Source organism: Candoia aspera, chromosome 17 (genome assembly GCF_035149785.1).
Source record: "Candoia aspera isolate rCanAsp1 chromosome 17, rCanAsp1.hap2, whole genome shotgun sequence".
In the NCBI taxonomy this organism is placed as follows: domain Eukaryota; kingdom Metazoa; phylum Chordata; class Lepidosauria; order Squamata; family Boidae; genus Candoia; species Candoia aspera.
The window spans coordinates 3,503,931-3,522,843 of NC_086169.1; the positions used below are offsets into that span (position 1 = coordinate 3,503,931).

General features: G+C 51.4%; 1 protein-coding gene across 1 annotated transcript; it reads left to right on the forward strand.

Annotated features, from left to right (window-relative positions):
• The first annotated feature begins 1,353 nt into the window (after positions 1–1,353).
• HCN3 (hyperpolarization activated cyclic nucleotide gated potassium channel 3) lies at positions 1,354–14,380 on the forward strand. Its single transcript, XM_063316645.1, has 8 exons — positions 1,354–1,504; positions 7,070–7,499; positions 8,791–8,952; positions 9,581–9,799; positions 10,363–10,509; positions 11,387–11,627; positions 12,046–12,210; positions 13,046–14,380. The coding sequence occupies exons 1-8, from the start codon at positions 1,380–1,382 to the stop codon at positions 14,131–14,133; spliced, it is 2,577 nt and encodes an 858-aa protein (XP_063172715.1). The 5' UTR covers positions 1,354–1,379; the 3' UTR covers positions 14,134–14,380.
• The last annotated feature ends 4,533 nt before the right edge of the window (positions 14,381–18,913 follow it).

The window sequence follows — 18,913 nt, forward strand, 5'->3', positions numbered from 1 at the left end:
AAAAGAAACGGATATCTTACAAAGGAAAGGAGAGGAGGATGGGGAAAGGATGGGGAAGGAAAGATGTGAGCAGAACGAAAGAAAAGGATGAGGATAGGACAGGAGGGAAAAGGCTGAAAGAAAGGAGGATGGAGGGGAAACTGAAACAGAGGAAGAAGGAAAAGAATTGAAAGAAAGATGGAAAGGAAATCTGTATGATACAAAGGAAGCATATAATAGGAAGGAAGGAAGGCAGGCAGGCAGGCAGGCAGGCAGGCAGGCAGGCAGGCAGGCAGGCAGGCAGGCAGAGAGATGGAAGGAAGGGAGGGGAAGGGCATAGATGGGGAAGGGCAGAGGAAGGAATGGAGCCTGAACAAAAGCGAGGAAGGAAGGCTCGTGAGGAAAGAGCAAAGGCGTAAGACTGGGGGAAAGAAAGAATGCCGGTGGGGAAGAGAACGAAAGGAAGCTCCCGGCTGATGGGGCGAGGATGCTCTGGATACTAACACGAATCCAGAGCCCGGCTAACCCTAGAGGCGCCTCCTCCGGGGAGCATCTCCTCCTTCATCGCCCCCACTCCTCCCCTCCGCGCTCCCGTCCCGGCTCTACCGCCCCAATCGGGCACCCAGGCCGGCGGGCGCTGGGCGGCTGGCGCACGGGCGGCGCCTGCCCGCCGCTCGGGCGTGTGCGTGTGCGCGCGTGTGTGCCTGTGTGCAGGAGCGCTCGGCTCGGCTCGGCTCGGCTCGGCTCGGCTCGGCTCGGCTCGGCTCGGCTCGGCTCGGCTCGGCGCATCGGGGGCGCGGCGCCGCTCGCCCGGCCGGCCTGCCTGCCTGCCTGCCTGCCTGCCTGCGCCCGCGGCGAATGGCTGCCGCTCGCCCTCCCCGCCGCCGGTCGGGCTGAGCGAGGCCTGGCGGGCGGGTGAGCGGGCTCGTCCGGGGGGGCATGAGCCCCCGCCCGCCCCGCCCCCGCCCCGCCCCGCCGCCGCGCCCTTCCTGGCGCCGGGCCTCCGCGCGGGGCGGCGGAGGGATGCGCCCGCGGCGCCGGGGGGGCCGCGGCCGGGCAAGGGCGTTTGAAGGAAAGGCGCCTGCCTGAGCGCCATGGACGCCGCCGCCGAGCCCCCGGAGGCCCCGGCCCGCCGGCCCTTCCCGGGCCCCGAGCCCCGCCGCAAGGCGCCCCCGCCCCTGCTGGATGGCGAGGCCGCGGGCCGGCCCCGGCCCGCCGGCCTGCCCAGCGACGGCTCCTCGCTGCCGCCCACTCGGAAAGGATCGGCGACGGCCAAGGGCGAGATGGCGCCGGCCCGCGTGGCCGAGCAGATCGTGGCCGCCGACCTGGCCGCCGCCGCCGCCGCCGCCGCGGGAACCGACGACCCCGGCGGCACCTTCGTGCAGCGCCAGCTGGGAGCCATGCTCCAGCCGGCCGTCAACAAGTTCTCGCTGCGCATGTTTGGGAGCCACAAGGCGGTGGAGATCGAGCAGCAGAGGGTCAAGTCCGCCGGCTTCTGGATCATCCACCCCTACAGCGACTTCAGGTAGGGGGAAAGGCTCCCGCCGTCCCGCCTTGCCCGGGGGGACCCGCCGGGGCCCGACCTGCTCCGATGGAGAGCGGCGAAAGGGCGACCGGCGCCCTCGGAGAGTTGGGCGAAAGCGCGGCGGCGCTGTCCGTGGTGCTGAAAGTTCCCTTCTGCGCGCTGCCCGGCCTCCAGCGCCGCGCACCACAACCCCCATGCGTCTCGCCTCGGGCAAGCCAGCACGCCCTGGCGGGGGACGCCGCCGGGCTGGGGAAGGCCGGTTGAAAATTAGAGTCAGGAAAAAGTTACCCGCTTGATCTCTCCTCCTTCCCATCCTCTTCCTCCTGGACGCTCTGCTTTGGGTCAGGCAGTAGAAGGGCTTACCAGCGCCCTGGATTGTCCTCGGGGCAGCCTGGCGCCATCATCAATAAGGGTAGGGTGGTTACTTTGCCCATTCCTGTCCTGGAAGTGGGGCATCCTGTATTGAAGCAAGGAATATGCCCGGGTTTTGTTTCAGCTCATTCATTCATTTATTCCATCTTGACCCTCCCCTTCAACTTGCAGCCAAACTCCTCGTCCCCCTTTAAAAAATACAGTACTTGAACTCAGAAGCTCCTGGTTTCTAGCCTAGTGTCTTGACCGCTACACCAGTAAGGGAGCTGTGCCCCAAGCAAATAATTCATGATAATATCTTGGGAGGGATAACTCAAAACATAGTGATCAGTTCCCATTTCACACAAATATTGATGTCGCTTTTTAGATTTTGGGTGAATGTGATGGCAGAACCCAACCAGCCCTGTTTTTTTCAACCAACCGGGCTTAAAACCAACCCACCATGCAGCGTGTATAACGCTTGGCCTTTTTAAAAAAAAAAAAGACGAAAAGAGGAGGAAGGTAATGCAACTCAAGTATCTCCCTGGAGAAATGTCATTGGTCACAATAGACTATTATGGGCTGGCAACATAGCTCAGCTGCAGTTATAGAAGTTACAAAAAAGATCTCTTTTGCTGGAAACCATCATCAGCTTGCAAATGCATCAACCTGGTGGCCCCAAGGAAACTTCCACCGAGTCTTACCGCCTTTGTTTTCAGGGCAACCAAACCTTGCTCAATTCAAATTTAATCCAGTATCATAAAGACCTGTGTGTGGTCTGCAAACCTGCCTGAAAATCCCTGTTAATGTGTGTGCATGTGTCCTATCTGAGCAGATCATGCCAAAAAAAAAGGTGTGTTTTGATTCAGTCTCTTGTACTTCCCAGATTTTAATTTTGGAATTTCTTAGGGAAGAATGAAGAGGTTGGGGCAGTGGGGAGACAGAGAGAGAGAGGGAGGAACATAGAAAAATGTAGTTTGGGACTTTGCCCAAACACGCAAGCAAGCATGAGGTCATGAATGTTGGTGGCTTAGAAGCCAGGTTTGTTCCGTGCCAAGTTTTGCACCAGAATGAAAGCCCATCTTGTATTTGCAAAACAAATCTGTAGTTCTTCATGAATGCTTACAGACACAGCATCTTTGATCTGCCTTCTTGCTCTCTCTGGATCCTGCAGAGTTGGGATCTCCCACATCTGTTAGAAAAGATGTACCAATATGTGGACTAACATTTGGCAACCTGCTCCACACCTGGAGTTGATCCAACTTCCAGTCAGACAACTTGGAAATGGGCCAGGGTGAGGCACAGCGCTCATTTCAGCCGGGAAAAAAAACGAACTGAGAATTAAAGCTTGTGGTCACTACCAGAATTCCCTCTCCTCACCAACCAGTGATACAAAATGGTCAGCAAGGCTTTGAGTTTTCCAGAACTCTTCCACCAGATTGAATGTTCAGCCAGAGCTGAGGAGACTAAAGTATGAGGAATCCATAGTTCACACCCAGGGAAAATATAATCCATAGGTTGAGTTTGAGCGTTGTGCTTGGTCAGGATTCTTTTTAATCGTGGCTTGTTGAAGAAGCAGTAAAGGCTGGACTTGCACATTGCAATAAGCCACCATCAAGCACACCACATGCTGTATTGGCAAAGTACAATGATAGGCCACCAATCCTTTTTTCAGACCCCTGCAGAGCCCTTGCTGACCGCTGATCTCAAATTCTAATGGTGTGCTTCTCTGCTTTTTAAAGTATCGTCTGGCTCAGCCGTATAATGGTATATATGCCACAAAAATGGTTTTGATGATCATTAAAAAAAAAGGCAGATTTCCCTCCCCTTACTATTTAGAAATAAATCTTGGCAAACTTTAGCCCTCTCTCTCTCTCTCTCCAGCCTGTCTTTCCAAATTCTTGACTTGCTTCCTTTTTCCTGTTGGACTTCCTTAAATGGCAGACCACTTCCGGATCCCATTTTAATCATTTCCAGAAAGGGTGACTTTGAATTTCAGCAGCAAACCACCCACTGGCAAAGGCAGAATTGCTTGAGGTTTCACTCTGGAAGAAAGAACAACATGAAAACTGGGTGGGTGGGTGACTTTGGGCCAGTCCCTCTCTCTCAGCCCAACTCACCTCACAGGGTTGTTGTTGTGGGGAAAATAGGAGGAGGAAGGCATATTAGGTATGTTCGCCGCCTTGAGTTACTTATAAAAATAATAAAGGCAGGATAAAAATTAAATAAATACATAAATAAAAAACACCGTTTTGTAAGCGTTTTTAGGCTTAACCCACCCACCCCAAACAAAAGAATTTTTGCACTTTGTCGACATCCCTGGGCAAAGGCCTAACCTCAGTATCACGGAAGAGGAAAAAGATGTTCCCAGGTTGTTCTATTTCAGAATTCTGCCCTGTTTGGTGTTGTTTTTTTAAATTTCCCCGCAGAAAGAAAGCTAGTTCTTCAGCATTTGGAATCCTCAGGGTTAGCTTGCCAGATAGGCCAGCTTTTCCCTGACATCATGAGGAGTAGAAATTGGATCTAAGAGAGGAATTCAGGAATCCATGAAAGCTGTATATGCTGCACTGGTAAAGGGCCCAGATGTAGGAAGCTGGCATCCCAAAACCTTTTCTAAAAACAGCCCCCTGTTTTGCTTCAATAGCAACTTCCTGGAATGCATGCATTTGCTTCAAACATTGAATGAGAGAACCCACCACAACCATTTTACAAATTTAAGGAAGCATCCCATGCCTTGGCTTTTACTCCCATGAGAAATTGGAGGCTGCCCAAAGAAAATCTGGGATTGAACAGGCCCTAAAAGAGATTACAGGTAGTCCTCGACTTACGACCATTTGTTTAGCAACCGTTTGAAGTTACAATGGTGCTGAACAAAGGGACTTACAACCGCTGCAGCATCTCTGCAGTCACATGATCAAAATTCAGGCACTTGGCAACTGGCATGTATTTACAACAGTTGCAGCATCCCGGGGTCTTGTGATCGCCATTTGCAACCTTCCCAGCTGGCTTCCGACAAGCAAAGTCAATGGGGGAAGCCAGATTCGCTTAACAACCACATGATTCATTTAACAATGGTGGCAAAAAGGGTAAAATTGGGCACGACTCACTTAACAACCACCTCGCTTAGCAACAGAAGTTCCGGTCCCAATTGTGGTCGTAAGTCGAGGACCACCTGTACTCCCAAGGTTTTCTGGGTGGAAGAATCACCATGGAGCTTTCAAGTGACGCTCTCTTTGAAAAAAAAAAAACAGGCGAAATCTTCCCCTGCGGGGTGAGCCATCTTCCAATGCACAATTTGCACAAAAATTGGCACCATTCAGCTGTCAGTTTCCTCCCCTTTCTCTCTCTCTTGCACCCCAATAATCCAGGCGTCTGTGGACTTTTCTATCCCTACCCCATTGCTTTTTCCCCCCCTTTTAAAATAATCATGCATTTTGCAGATGATCTCAACAACGTTACTGGCACAAGCCAATCCCCACTCAAGATTTGGTTGGGCAGTCCCCTACCTCCTAGAGGTTAAACGCAGAGGGCAAAAGATCCATCAAATCAGGATGTGGGGAAAATGGGGGTCAGCGCACAGTTGCGTCGGCTTATGCCAAGCGAGGAAAAATGGGACTGGAACAGTTGGTCCGGATGGAGCAGCAGAAAAGAGTAGCTTTTACACACTGAGGATTTGCTATCCGATAAGGAGCAGAAATATTTGGCCTTCTTCCCAGAATCCCTTGCTCAAATCTCTCCATATGTCTCTCGCACCCGTTCACTGATCCCAGCCAGATGGCCTTGCAGGAATCGGATAGAAGTTTTTGACGTTTTCTTTAGGATCCGACTTGAAATATTATTAAATTTGTGGACTGCATCGTGATCTTTATTCGATAATCAACACCCGGCCTCCCCACGCAGTAAGCTTTTTTGCTCCTGACAGGTCCTCTGAAAACAAATAAGCAGAAGAGTTTTAATTTTTTGTGATGTTGGTTTTAGTGCTTTTGCATTCGTTTTCGGTTGGAGAGCAAGGGAAAAAAAACAGGTTCATACTTTCTCCTCGATTAATATCTTGTTCAGTCTCCGGGACTCACTCACTCATTTATTTATCCATCCATCATATTTTTCCGCTGCCCATCTCGAAAACGACTCTGGGCGGTTGATAAACGAATTAAAAACAGTAACCATTAAATATCAATTTAGAAAGATACATCATAAAAGATAAAAGATACATTATAAAATATAAATATGAGAGAGAATGGTTAATTTAAAACAAAATAGAAATGGTGAATATCTGAAATGGATTTCTTTTGGAATGTTTTGAATGGAGCCCCGGAATCTGGCATCTGCCAGAGCGAAGGTGGATTTCTGGGTTTGTGTGAAAGGAAATAGGAACAAAGTACCTCTGAGCTCAGGCAGAGTGCAGTGGCTTCCATACATTGACTAGCTGTTACCGTTTCTTGCAAAGATGTGGGGGTGGGAAGCCCCTGGAAGAAGAGGAATTAAAAAATTAGAGGAAACAATGAAAAGGGCTTGGCTTCCAGCAGGAGATAGCCACGCTTAGACATTGCTTTCTGTCGCTACTTTCCAGTTTTTCCTAACAGGCACTCAGCACTGGATGTTGCCATGCTAAAAGTAGTAAGGGGTTGGACTAAGAGATGGAGGACCAGGCCCTAGTCCCCATTCAGCCATGGGGGACCTTGGGCCAGACCCTCCCACTCAGCCCAAGAGCTAGTCTGGTCTAGTGGGGAAGATGCTGGCCTATGTCAGCCTTCTCAGGTAGACCGGACAGGAAACACGACCAGCCGAGCTAATTCTTCTTTACTGGAAGGCTACATTGACAGAATCTGGCAAGTCTGAAAATCCAGTTCTCCCCTGTCTCCTCTGCAGCCCGAGAAACCAGGGAGGGTCCCTTCTGAGCCTCTTTCTCCACCCATTATGCAGCTCTAGGCTATGCCCTCTCTTATCTGATTGTTCCCTTGGCAGCGTCTCTTCGTCCCGTCTCCCAAGGTCATTCCCACAGCCTGGGAGACCAAAATTCAACACACGCACCCCCAAAGACAAATCCTGTCTCAGCCTGGCCTACCCTACAGGGTTGTTGGGGAAAAAAGAGAAGGGGCCACTCCTGAATGAGAGATCGAAGCGGCTCATATATCTACAGATCCTCAGACGAGCCCCGGTCGAGGTCTTCGTTCGGGTGAGGCTGACGGCTCCCACCCGCTTCTTGCCTTCCAGGTTTTACTGGGACTTGATCATGTTGCTGTTGATGGTTGGGAATCTGATCATCCTGCCCGTGGGCATCACTTTTTTCAAGGACGAGAACACGCCCCCCTGGATCGTCTTCAACGTCCTCTCAGACACGTTTTTCCTGGCCGACCTGGTGCTGAACTTCCGCACGGGCATTGTGGTGGAAGATAACACCGAGATCATTTTGGATCCCCATACCATTAAGATGAAGTATCTCAGGAGCTGGTTTCTGGTGGATTTCATTTCTTCCATTCCTGTTGATTACATCTTCCTCATTGTAGACCTGGAGACCCAGGTGGATTCCGAAGTGTACAAAACGGCCCGGGCGCTCCGCATTGTCCGTTTCACTAAAATCCTTAGCTTGCTACGCCTGCTTCGGCTCTCCCGGCTCATCCGTTATATTCATCAATGGGAAGAGGTAAGCCAGCCATACGAGTGGCAAAGAAATCAAGGCCTACCTTCTGGAGGGCAGAGGAATGAAAAGGCAGAGACAACTTTGAACAGGAGTCTGCTTCCTGTTTAGGAGGTGGAAAAGGCTGATTAAAATGCCCCTTCTAATTAATATGTGGATTAAGGAACGAATCGTGCCTGCTCATTAACTAATTCTAAAAAAATTGGTACCTTTGAGTCTGTCTTGATGCCTAGAGAGTACACAAAAACCACAAACTGTACAATTTTCTGGGCAACTTTTTTTAGGAGGGGTTTGACCTGGCCTTCTTCCTAGGCTGAGATAAAAGTCCCCTGGCTGGCTTTGTGCCTCTGGCAGGACTAGAACTCACGGCCTCCCGATTTGTAGGCCAATGCCTTTAACGACAGCTCCAGTCTGCTGGCTCCAATCATTAATAATCCTTATTAATGAATAAGCAATAAGCTAATTTATAACACTAACATGAAAAGAGCATTCCCCTTTAATAGTAATGCCCATTACTACAATCATATTATGGTTCGAAGTAGTCCTCAGTTAATGACGGTAATTGGGACGAGAATTTCTTCGCTAAGTGATGTGGTCATAAAGCGCGACGTCACATGACCGCACCGCTTAGCTGTGGCAATCCTGGCAGTCCCCAATGCCATCGTTAAGTGAGGATCATGGGTCATTAAGCAAGGACCTCCTCGCCACTTCCTGCCGGCTTCCAACAAGCAAAACCAATGGGGAAGCTGGCGTGAAGTCACAAGTCCTGGGTGACTTGCAAGGAGGTTGGCTGGTGGGTGAGTGGTTACTGCAGTGTGAGTGTGGACAGGTGCAGGGTGGGTGCTCCGAAGGGCAAGAAGACACATAAGCAGCTACCACAGCCCGGCGCAAGCGTGGCCAGGCCAGGGGTGGCTGCTGCTGGGGGCAGGAGGATGCGCAATCAACAGGACTGGGAGCAATTTGCAGGAGGGACTTGCGACCTTCCCTGCCGGCTTCCCCATGGGCTTTGCTTGTGGGAAACCAGCTGGGAAGGTCCCCAACGACCCTCACGTGACTGCAGGATGCCGCCACGGTTGTAAGTGCAAGCTGGTTGCTAAGCACCCGGATCGCGATCCTGTATCTGCAGGGGCACTGCAACGGCCAGAACTTTGAGAACTGGTCATAAGTACCACTCAATGAGGCCGTCGTAACTTGAAAGGTCACTGAACAAATGGTCGTTAACTGAGGACTGGCTGTAGTCAGTGCACGGAAAGAACGTGGGTTTGATCAGCTTACCGCCTCCTCCTTGCATCCCCAGATTTTCCACATGACCTATGACCTGGCGAGCGCCGTGGTCCGCATCTTCAATCTCATCGGTATGATGCTTCTCCTGTGTCACTGGGACGGCTGCTTGCAATTCCTGGTCCCCATGCTGCAAGACTTCCCCGAAGATTGCTGGGTTTCCATCAACCACATGGTGGTAGGTTTGCTCTCCCCCAGGGTGTGTCAGACAAAAGGGGCCAGGCTGAGCTGGAGACTTCTTAACAATTCTGCAGAGCAGAACGGGGGGAGCCTTGGAACTACATGACACCTGATAAGAAGTCAGCTTCACCCAGAAAATCAGGACGGGGTGAGGAAGAAACTCAAGACTGCCTTGTCTTGATTCTCTATAGTATAGAAGAGAGAAGGGTGGTGGTGGGGAAACTGTCAGGTTTTCCAGCTGCTATTATCATACCCTGTAACAATAAAGTAGAGCTCCGTTAGTTTTCGCAGTGTCTGTTTCCTGACCTGGCCTATCTCGAAGGGCTGATAAATCCTCCTCAAAGGATGCGGATGGGTCACAGAGTTTCTACTTCTCCTGTTTTTCAAACTTGGCCACTTCAAGATGGGTGGACTTCAACTCCCAGAATTCCCCAGCCAGAAACTCCCAGAATTCCCCAACCAGCATGCTGGCCGGGGAATTCTGGGAGTCGAAGTTCACCCATCTTGAAGCGGCCAAGGTGGAGAAAGACCATCCTAGGGGATTCCAAGGCTGCTTGGAAAAATGCTGCAGGTCTTCAAGAAACACCCCGGTGAGCTGAAGCCCTTTTTTTCCCTCTGCCCTTCAGAATGACTCTTGGGGAAAGCAATACTCACATGCCCTGTTCAAAGCCATGAGCCATATGTTATGCATCGGCTATGGGCAGCAGGCGCCCGAGGGCATGACCGACGTCTGGCTGACGATGCTGAGCATGATTGTGGGTGCCACCTGCTATGCCATGTTTATTGGCCATGCCACTGCCCTCATCCAGTCCCTGGACTCTTCTCGGCGCCAATACCAGGAGAAGGTGAGCAGCTTTTCACCGCGTGGCCTCTGCCTTGCAAAACAGCACGGCGTGGTCGCGCCAGCTTTTCTCGGGCGAGAGAGGGAGCACCCTTTTTCAAAGCATATCCAAAATGGCTCCGTTGCCCAGTGATCTGTTTCCAGCAGTGGGCAGCTTGGTGGTGCAGCATGTTGTGCCAAGCCAGCCCCTTTGCTGAACTTCAATTATAGGCTCGTTCGCATCAAGCATGGGGTCCGGCTACATGACCTCCACGGTTCCTTCCCACCTTGCCTCCCAGATTCTCTGGACAATCTGGTTGAGTGCTTGAGCAAACTCAGCCATAGGCCAGCTGCCTGCCTGCTCAGCTCCCTGGAAGTAAGAGGACTAGAAACTTAAGGAGGGGCAGATAATGCACTCCCACCCCCAGATTGTCTCTTTCTGGGTTGACTTCCCATTCATAGACCCTCTTGACGAAAGAGAGAGAAAGGAGGATCGATCCAGGATGGATAAACGCCGAGGTGGACCTGCCACGGGGAGAGATCTCTCTCGGCTGAATTTAACATTTCCTCCATTCCCCCATTTCCTAGTACAAACAAGTGGAGCAGTACATGTCGTTCCATAAACTACCAGGAGACACCCGCCAGCGGATTCACGAGTATTACGAACACCGATTCCAGGGGAAAATGTTTGATGAAGAAAACATCCTAGAAGAATTGAGCGAACCCCTTAAAGAGGTACAAGCCAGAAAGGAGGAGCAAGTACTCCGATTACAAGAAAATTAGAATTATCGCTATATGATGGTGGGGTTCCCAGTGTAGCAGAAGCTTGATTTAACAGGCTCGTTGGGGGAAAGGTCTTGTCACAGGTAGGCCTTGCTTAACGACGGTAATCGGGACCGGAATTTCCACTGCTAAGCAACGCGGCCGTAAAGCGCGACGTCGCACGATTGTGCCGCTTAGCGACGGCAGCCCGGGCAGTCCCTGGTTACTGTCATTAAGCGAGGACCTCGAGTGATCCCAGCTTCTGACTTCCTGCCTGCTTGCCCATTGACTTGGCTTGTGGGAGGCTGGCAGGAAAGGGTGCAAATCGTGATCATGTGACCGCAAGGTGTAAGTCTGAGGACCGGTTCGTGATCACGTACCATGGGGCGCTGCGACAGCCAGAAATCCGGACTGGCTGCTGAGTGCCCGGATTGTGATCGTGTGACAGCTGGAACTTTGAGGACCGATAGTAAGGACCACTCGTTTAGCGCCATCGCAAGCTTGAATGGTCGCTGAACGAGTGGTCGTTAAACAAGGACCCCCTGTATATGCAAACGTCTGTTAAGTATGAGAGTTCAGCGTGTACATTGTTGATGTGACGGTGTCAAGGGGGCAAACGTGATCTGCGCCACATTGGGATGATGTCAGATCAAAGATCTGAAGCAACGGCCTGCAGAAAAAATGGGGAGTTATCCCAGGGGCGGTATCTGACCCAGAGGCCCCTGGTTGAGCCCAGCTCCTCATTAACCTAGGAGGATTCGAACTCACGGGGAATACCTCAGTGGGGTTTATAATGGCTGCCTGCTCGGAACAGAAGCCTTTTCTCCACCGAATTCCCTCCCGTCCTCAGGAGATCATCAATTTCAACTGCCGTAACCTGGTGGACAACATGCCCCTTTTTGCCAACGCCGATCCCAACTTCGTGACGGCCATGCTGACCAAGCTGCGCTTTGAGGTTTTTCAGCCGGGAGACTTCATTATCCGAGAGGGGACGGTGGGGAAGAAGATGTATTTCATCCAACACGGTGTGGTTAGCATCCTGACCCGGGGCTCGAAGGAAATGAAGCTTTCAGATGGATCTTATTTTGGGGGTAGGCTTTTTTTGGTGGGGGGCATTATGCGCTGCTCCTCCAAGGGTTAGGAAAGAGGGTTAGGGCCTTGCAAACATGAGATATTTGTCTATAAACTGGGAGGGTCCTTACTTTCCTTTGGAAACGGAGGAAAATATTCTTGCAGGTTCTTATTGCAAGGGCGTTGTGGAGATAATCTCCCCACCCCACCCAAATCCACAAAAATCTCTCTCCCTCTTATTTAGCATGGCCTGGAAGTTCCGTTCCGAAAGTAAAACTTCGAAAGAAGACCGCTCAATTTCTTTTGCCAAATAATACGTCAACACTTGCTTTTCTTTCTATTTTATCTGTTAATTTGGGGTTTAGGGCTGGGTGGGATAAGCAAAAGTTAGATGGAAGTGGGTTCCCGTAATCTTATTCTCCCCCTTTGCCCCTGCAGAGATCTGCCTTCTGACACGTGGCCGGCGCACAGCCAGTGTCCGTGCCAACACGTACTGCCGCCTCTATTCCCTTTCCGTGGACAACTTTAACGAAGTGCTGGAGGAATATCCAATGATGCGTCGGGCCTTTGAAACCGTTGCCATGGACAGACTGGACCGAATAGGTGAGGGGCAGGGCTGGAGGACTACAATGTCCATGTTGTCTCACCAGGCCCTTGGGACTCCTCACATCCCTCGCAAATCGGTGCAATCCTAACCAAAGAAAGCCACTGCATCTGTGGGTCTTCCAATAGAGGCTGAATGGACATTAGCCGGGGATGTTCAATCCTTCACTGAGCAAGGGACTGGACTAGATGACCTCTGAGAGCCTTTCAACTTCTAGGATTCTACTGTCAAAGCTCGTTTTTTTAGGTCCCAATTTCCCCTCCGAACCTGTGCAGGTTTGAAAGCATTGTTTTATCATGCATGCCAATTTAAGGCAGTTTTAAAAAAAGAAGCAGATAGTATTTGCCTATTTACCAGTCCCTTGGGGGGACGCAAAGGTTGGGCTCTCTCCCCTCTTCTCTCTTCCCACCCCTTTGCCACTTTTCTGATCAGTTTTTGTAATGGCATGCATTCAAGCATGCTGGCTGAGGGATTCTGGGAGTTGAAGTCCACACATCTTATACCAAGGTTGAGAAATGCTGTCTTAGACATAAGATCTCCTCCTCCTCCTCCTCCTCCTCCTCCTCCTCCTCCTCCTCCTCCTCCTCCTCCTCCTCCTCCATCTCAGCCCTCTAGAAACATAAATCATCAAAGGGATCTTAGAGGGCATCTAGTCCAACCCTCAATCTTTGGCATCTCCAGACATGGTTGAGAAAGACCCCACCTTTCCTGGTGAACTGCTATCCAAGGTTCGGGATTCTTTGAGCCACGCAGACGTCGTTCCGCTTCGTATCCTGCAGTTCCCCAAGTTTTTCCCGCAGTTCCTTCTGACCCTGTTTTACTTCCATCTGGCAGGGAAGAAGAACTCCATCCTGCTGCGGAAGAGGGCAGAGCACAGTTCCAGCACCGTGAACAACGAGATCATCCAGCAGATCGTCAAGCACGACCAAGACATGGCACACACCATCCAGGACCTCCAGCCTGTGGCTGCTGGGCGGGAGCTGAGTGGCAAACCGGTTATCTGGGAGCCCCTCGTCCATGCGCCGCTGCAGACGGCCGCCGCCACCACCAGCGTGGCCATCGCACTGACACATCAGCAGAGTCTGGCAACGCACATCTTCCTTCCCCCTTCTTCCATCTCCAGCCCACTCTCTCCCGACTCAGCTGCTCTCCCGCGCCACTCCCGCCACTCCCAACCCAGCCTGGGGGGGTCCCACCCATCCTCCGTCAGCTCGCCCGCCTCGGGGGCGCAGTCCCACTTACAGACACCCGCAGCAGGCTCCCCATGTTCTCCTGTGGTTCAGTGCACATCCCCCTTGGAAAGCATGGGGTGCAAAGGACAAGTCCTGCCCCGGCCAATTCAAAAGGGGGAACCCATCCCTGGAACAAGCCAGCCTCAGCTCTCCAAAACCCGGGGTACGTCGGTCTCCACTTCTCTTTTGCAGCAGCCAGCAAACAGCACATCCATCCCGCCTGGGCGAACTCTCCATTACAGTCTTTCCCGGGCCACTGGCTCCCATATTTCTCTGTTCTTGCAGCCACAGCAGATGGTCAAACATCGGAGCTCCCAGGGCCTTTCGGTGGGACGTCTCACCCAGGATGTCCGGCCACTTTCAGCCTCCCAGCCATCTTTGCCCAACCGGCTCACCCAACACTCGGACATGGGCTCTTCCCAGCAGGTGCGGAAGTCAGCCAGGAACGTCACGTACCGTTCCTCTCCTTCGGTCCCGGGTCTCCTCGGAAAACCAAGCACAGGGACCACCGGCCAGCCTGCTTCCCCCCAGCAGGCCCCTTCAGGTTCCAGCCGGTCAGCGAGCGGGGCCAGTACCCCCCAGTCCCCTGCCTCCGTTCCACGGCACAGCGCCACCCCTTCCCGTAAGGGTTCCGTAGCATTCAGCCCCGACGTCAACACTGGCAAACCAAAGCTGACATCCCATATGTGAAGCCATGGTAAGAACAGGGCTGCTCCCTTCCTGGGCAGGGGGGGCAAAAAAGCAGGCCTCAGGGCGAGGAAAGAGAGACTCGGCACAATCACCACTGCAGGGCAGGGTCCAGGCCCAAAGGAAGTCTGCTGGAGAGGGAAAAGGAGCTGTTTCCACAAGGAGACCCTTTGCTGTCCAGGGGCTGAAGGAAAAGCTGAAGCCATCAGACACCCAAGATCTCTTGATCCTCCAAGTCGGGTTCTTTCGATAGGAAACTGTGCTGGCTGAAGGGAAGGCTGACTTACCCATCATCGGTTTTTTATTGTTTCCTCGCAAGTGTATTTATTTGAACCCTTCCCCAAGGGGCCTTCTGCCTACGAGTTAAGTCAACCTAGACAGCAAACTCCTTCACGACCCATCCTGTGACTCCACCCTAGGGGAAGAAGCTGGAGATGCGAGCCGGGAGATCTTTGGTGTGTCCGTTTTCGACGGCACTGAAACAGTCTCCCCGTAACTTGCGGACGCTCCAAGTTGAGTGCTTCCCTTTTTCCTGCCTTTAGGAATATCTTTTAACGGCAAGATAATTTGTCTAGCGACCTCTCTCACTGCTCCCCTTGCCCAGATTTGTGCAATAGTCATCTCAAGATGTCTTGTGCGAGTGTGCGTAACTGTAGAAGCCCTGGTTCCGCGCACGAGAGAGACAGGGAGGGGCATGTCGGCTTTGTTTCCCCCATCCCCAAATCTCTCTCCTCTCCGGGGCCATCTTTCTACTAGAGGTCTCCACAGTGGAGGGCAAGGGGCAAAAACGCACATTGCAATGCAAGTGTGAGAGGGCGGAGCTGGCATTATGACATCACAATGCATCTTTTGTCATTGTGGCACTCTTGTGGTGAGGAACAGATGCCCATGGCCATAAGCTCAGTTTTTGCGCTGAGCCGGACTGCATGTCCCCCACTACCTGGCAGGTTTTGGTTTCCCAGAAGCCCTGGCTCAGGTGACACCCTTACTTGAAAGTGTCTGAATGCCAACTCCCCTGGTCAGAAACCATTGTGATCTTGACCTGCCATTCTAGGTTTCTGCCCGCTGAAGGGTTTTTTAAAATGAAAGCGAAAAAGCGAGAAGAATACTAGCTATCATTTCGGAGTACCAAAGCTGGTGAAAGTATATTGAGGGGGCTTTTCCAGTCTCCTACTGAGCTTGCGTTGTTGGAACATCTCCTGAAGGCCAGTGGTGCAATAAAGGGAAGGAAGTAGTCATGAAACAACCTCAAAGAAGGGAGTCGGTAGCCCTAAGACCTTGTTTTATTAGAACTAACTATTGTGCATGTAGCTACACAGGGGCAAACAGCACTCGATTTAGGGGTACTTCTGTGTTTTACCGCAGACATGGTTGGCAAAAACAAAATACCTTAGCCTTTCGAAGGGCAGCCTTTAAACCATCTTGCTAATAGCCACAATCAAGTTAAAAGGCGGTACGAACCCCATTTTTTAAAGAAGTTTGTGCTTAGTACTTTTCAGGTTCTCTAACTTCCTGCTGCTAATAGGTTGTAACCGTAACCCAATTGGGAGGCCTTGCTAACTCCCACACCAGAAGCAATTTACCAGAATAAGGAAGGTCCGTGCGTTCTCTCAGACAACATCACGGCGTCTGCTTTGAAACAATAGTTCTCCGGTGACGTTCCGCCGCTGTGTGAGGCCATTTAAAGCCCTCTTAATATACTTAACCCCTTTGCTTTGTGAACTCGTTTGTAAGAGCACCAAGGGGGGAGCAGGATCTGCTTCCCCTCAAAGTCATGTTTACGGGCATAGTGCAATTCAACAGGAAAAGTAACCCTTCCAAAACGGGGGAAAGAATACGGTGTTTGCTCTCAAATTAACCCAGCCACAGAGGAAGAAATACTCCGTTGCGAGGTCCAGCAATCTGTTGTCTCAGATAATGGCCCCCACTTTCGAGAGACTCCTTCCTTTGAATTATGCCCCCGAGTCTTGAAGTCCAAGAGAAATTTACTTGTGTTTTGAAGTGTATTTGAACTGTTGTCCATCAGCTACTGTTTGGTGGGTTCCATGCTGCACGTCGGTCCGTGCCGTGAGCTACAGTATGTGCCATTGAAAGAGAAGTGCAAGATTCCCCTGTGAGTGGTCCCACCCTTATTCCTGTCCACTTAGATCCTGGGGGAGCTTTTCCAAGACGCCCTCACCAGCCATGAAGGGTCATAATAAAGTAGCTAATTCTCCCTCCTTGTGCCTAAACACTATCAGGGTTGGCCAGTCCTTCAAAACCACCTGCACCCAATCTCCCTCTTCTTCCAGGAGGCAAGTCCCAGAGACCCCTCCGTGATCCAGCTGTCCTCTCCAGGAACCGTAGTTTGTGATGTGCATTCCATGTGGGCTCTGCCCAAGCCGCCAAATTTGGTGTGACCAATTGTTGCTTTCTGATCCAGCCAAGTTACCGATTTAGGGTAGAGTAGCTGCCTGGAACTTTTTCGATTTCTCTCTGATTTTTTTTCTTCCCCTCTCGTAGCAAGCTCCACTGCCAATCTTATCCCTCGCGCTGTAAAATGCTTTTCATTTTTAGTACCTGGTGCTGTCGGGGAGGGCGGTTTCAAGGGAGGGACAGGAGGCACGCGGTGGCGGTGGCCCGTCTTCTCCAGCCAGGAAAGGGATTTTGGGCATCATCTCCAAGAGGACCGGCCCCTCCCTTTCCAGATTGCTGTTAGAAAAGACGACCGTCTGGAGAAACGCTACCGTGTGTCTAGGGCAAGTTGCAGTGCTTCTTTTGCTGCTCAGGGATGCCGTCCCTGCTAGGTGGGTCACTGCCAGCTTAGACCAACCTAGCAGACACCTTTGTGCTGTGCACCGCAGCAGGAGCACCACGAACTGCCTTCCTGGCCCTTTACTCTTCGGCCCTTAGTCTCCTCTGGTAGGAGTGCCCAGCTCAATCGCGTAGGTTCAAAACATTCCAGAAGTCCTTGTTTACACTTGATTGGGTAGAGCCATCTGTAGCTGCTGTTCCCCATAGATATGCAGTTGGGGGGAGAAAGGGGTACCTCCCTTTTGTCTCAGTGGGCCTAGGGTGCAATAGGCTGTGGTGGCGTCCTCACTCGGACCTCTCCCATGACGGTGAGCCGCTTGGCAAGGATAACGTCCATCCATCAGAATGGGAGGTTGAAAACCATGCTCCCTTCTGGTTTGCCTGCAAAGACCCACGGAAACTTCTTTTCTTTTCGTGTGGAGGCTGGCAAGGGGAGCCCGTGCGCCCAAACAAGCGTCTATATCCAGTGGGTCACAAGGGAGCGCCAAAGAGGAAGACTCCAGTGTGGGGCATGCCCTTGTGAGTCGGCCCTTCTGAGCTTGAGTGTATGTGTGCATTTGCGTGCCCGTCTCTGTGGCATGAGTCGTGCGTGCCTGCGTCTGGATGTGTATGCAATCTAGGCACCAAAGACCATGATGAGTTCACCACCTTTGCACTCTGCGTCGCTCGGTGTACAGAGCTTGTAGGTTTCATATCACGAGAACATTTTAAAGCTGTTTGGGTTTTCTTTTCTTTTTTTAAATTAAGTTCAACTTAGTTTGGTCATTGTACCTAAGAGTTTTCAGTAATAAAGAGAGACTCGGAGCCATGGCTTCTGTGTGTTTATTAAGAACAGTGAAAGCAGATGAGAGGACCACCGTGTCTTCGTAGTCAAGAAATACGCAAAAAAAATAAAATAGGAATGTATGCTGAAGTAGTCTCTTTTCTGGCAGGGTGGAATCACCGACCTCCTAGTATGAGGGCAGATCCAAGTAGGGAAGGTGTATACTGCTCATGAAAGTCAAGGTGCACAGTAAAAAAAGGGGCCTAAGATTAACTATACAGGTAGTCCTCGACTTATGACCACAACTGGGACGGGAAAAACTGAAGGTGGCTGATAGAGGCCAGCAAAAGACAAGGTGGCCAGATGCTACCAGAGGTGCCGGAAGCAGGGGAAAAAAGAGTTTCCCTTTCCCAGCCTGTTTCACTCTATGTTCCATCTTCACGTAGCCTGATATGAAGAGGGAGGGAGGGAAGGAAAAGAAAGAAAGAAAGAAAGACAAGCAAAGGAAGGAAGGAAGGCAAGCAAAGAGGGGAAGGGAGGGAAAGAAAGAAGAAAGAAAAAGAAAGACAAGCAAAGGAAGGAAGGAAGGCAAGCAAAGTGGGGGAGGAAGGAGAGAAAGAAAGGCAAAGGAAGGGAAGGAAGGGAGAGAGAGAGAGAGAGAAAGAAAGAAAGAAAAAGAAAGAAAGAAAGAAAGAAAGAAAGAAAGAAAAAAGCAGAGGAAGGAAGGAAGATAAGCGAAGCAGAAGAGGAAGGGAGGAAGGAGAAAGAAAAGAAAGCAGGAGGGAGGGAGGGAGGGAGGATCAATGAAGAGAAGAGGAAAGCAAATCCCCCCCCCCTTGGAAGAAGAGGCCGTTTCCTCCCTAGCTCTTTCCCACCTTTCCTATGGCTCTAGCAAGCCAACAGGGCCTCCCCTCTTCCTTTTTTCCTAATAGTTTCATCCACAGCATTTGCCTTCCCTTTTTTAATCAATCCACGGTTGGAGAGCAGCCACTGCCATGATTTTCTCTTCCAGGAAATGACTTCCTGCACTAAGATGATGGCTTCAAGGTCAGGCAAGAAGCGGAGCAGGCAAAGCCCCCCTTTCTCCCTGAAAGGATCATCGGCTGCTCTCCAGCTGCTCGCCTTCGGTCCCTCGCCATCTTGCTCTCCAAGGGCCCAGCCCTGGCACACCGGAAGAGCAGAAAATACCTTCCCCCTCACTTTCAATAAAATACACGCATAAAAGGA

Coding starts and splice junctions, on each gene's coding strand:
- HCN3 (XM_063316645.1), top strand. CDS start 1,380: ATGCTCCAGCCGGCCGTCAACAAGTTCTCGCTGCGCATGTTTGGGAGC. Junction 1,505..7,069: donor CACCCCTACAGCGACTTCAG/GTAGGGGGAAAG, acceptor CTTGCCTTCCAG/GTTTTACTGGGACTTGATCA. Junction 8,953..9,580: donor TTTCCATCAACCACATGGTG/GTAGGTTTGCTC, acceptor TCTGCCCTTCAG/AATGACTCTTGGGGAAAGCA.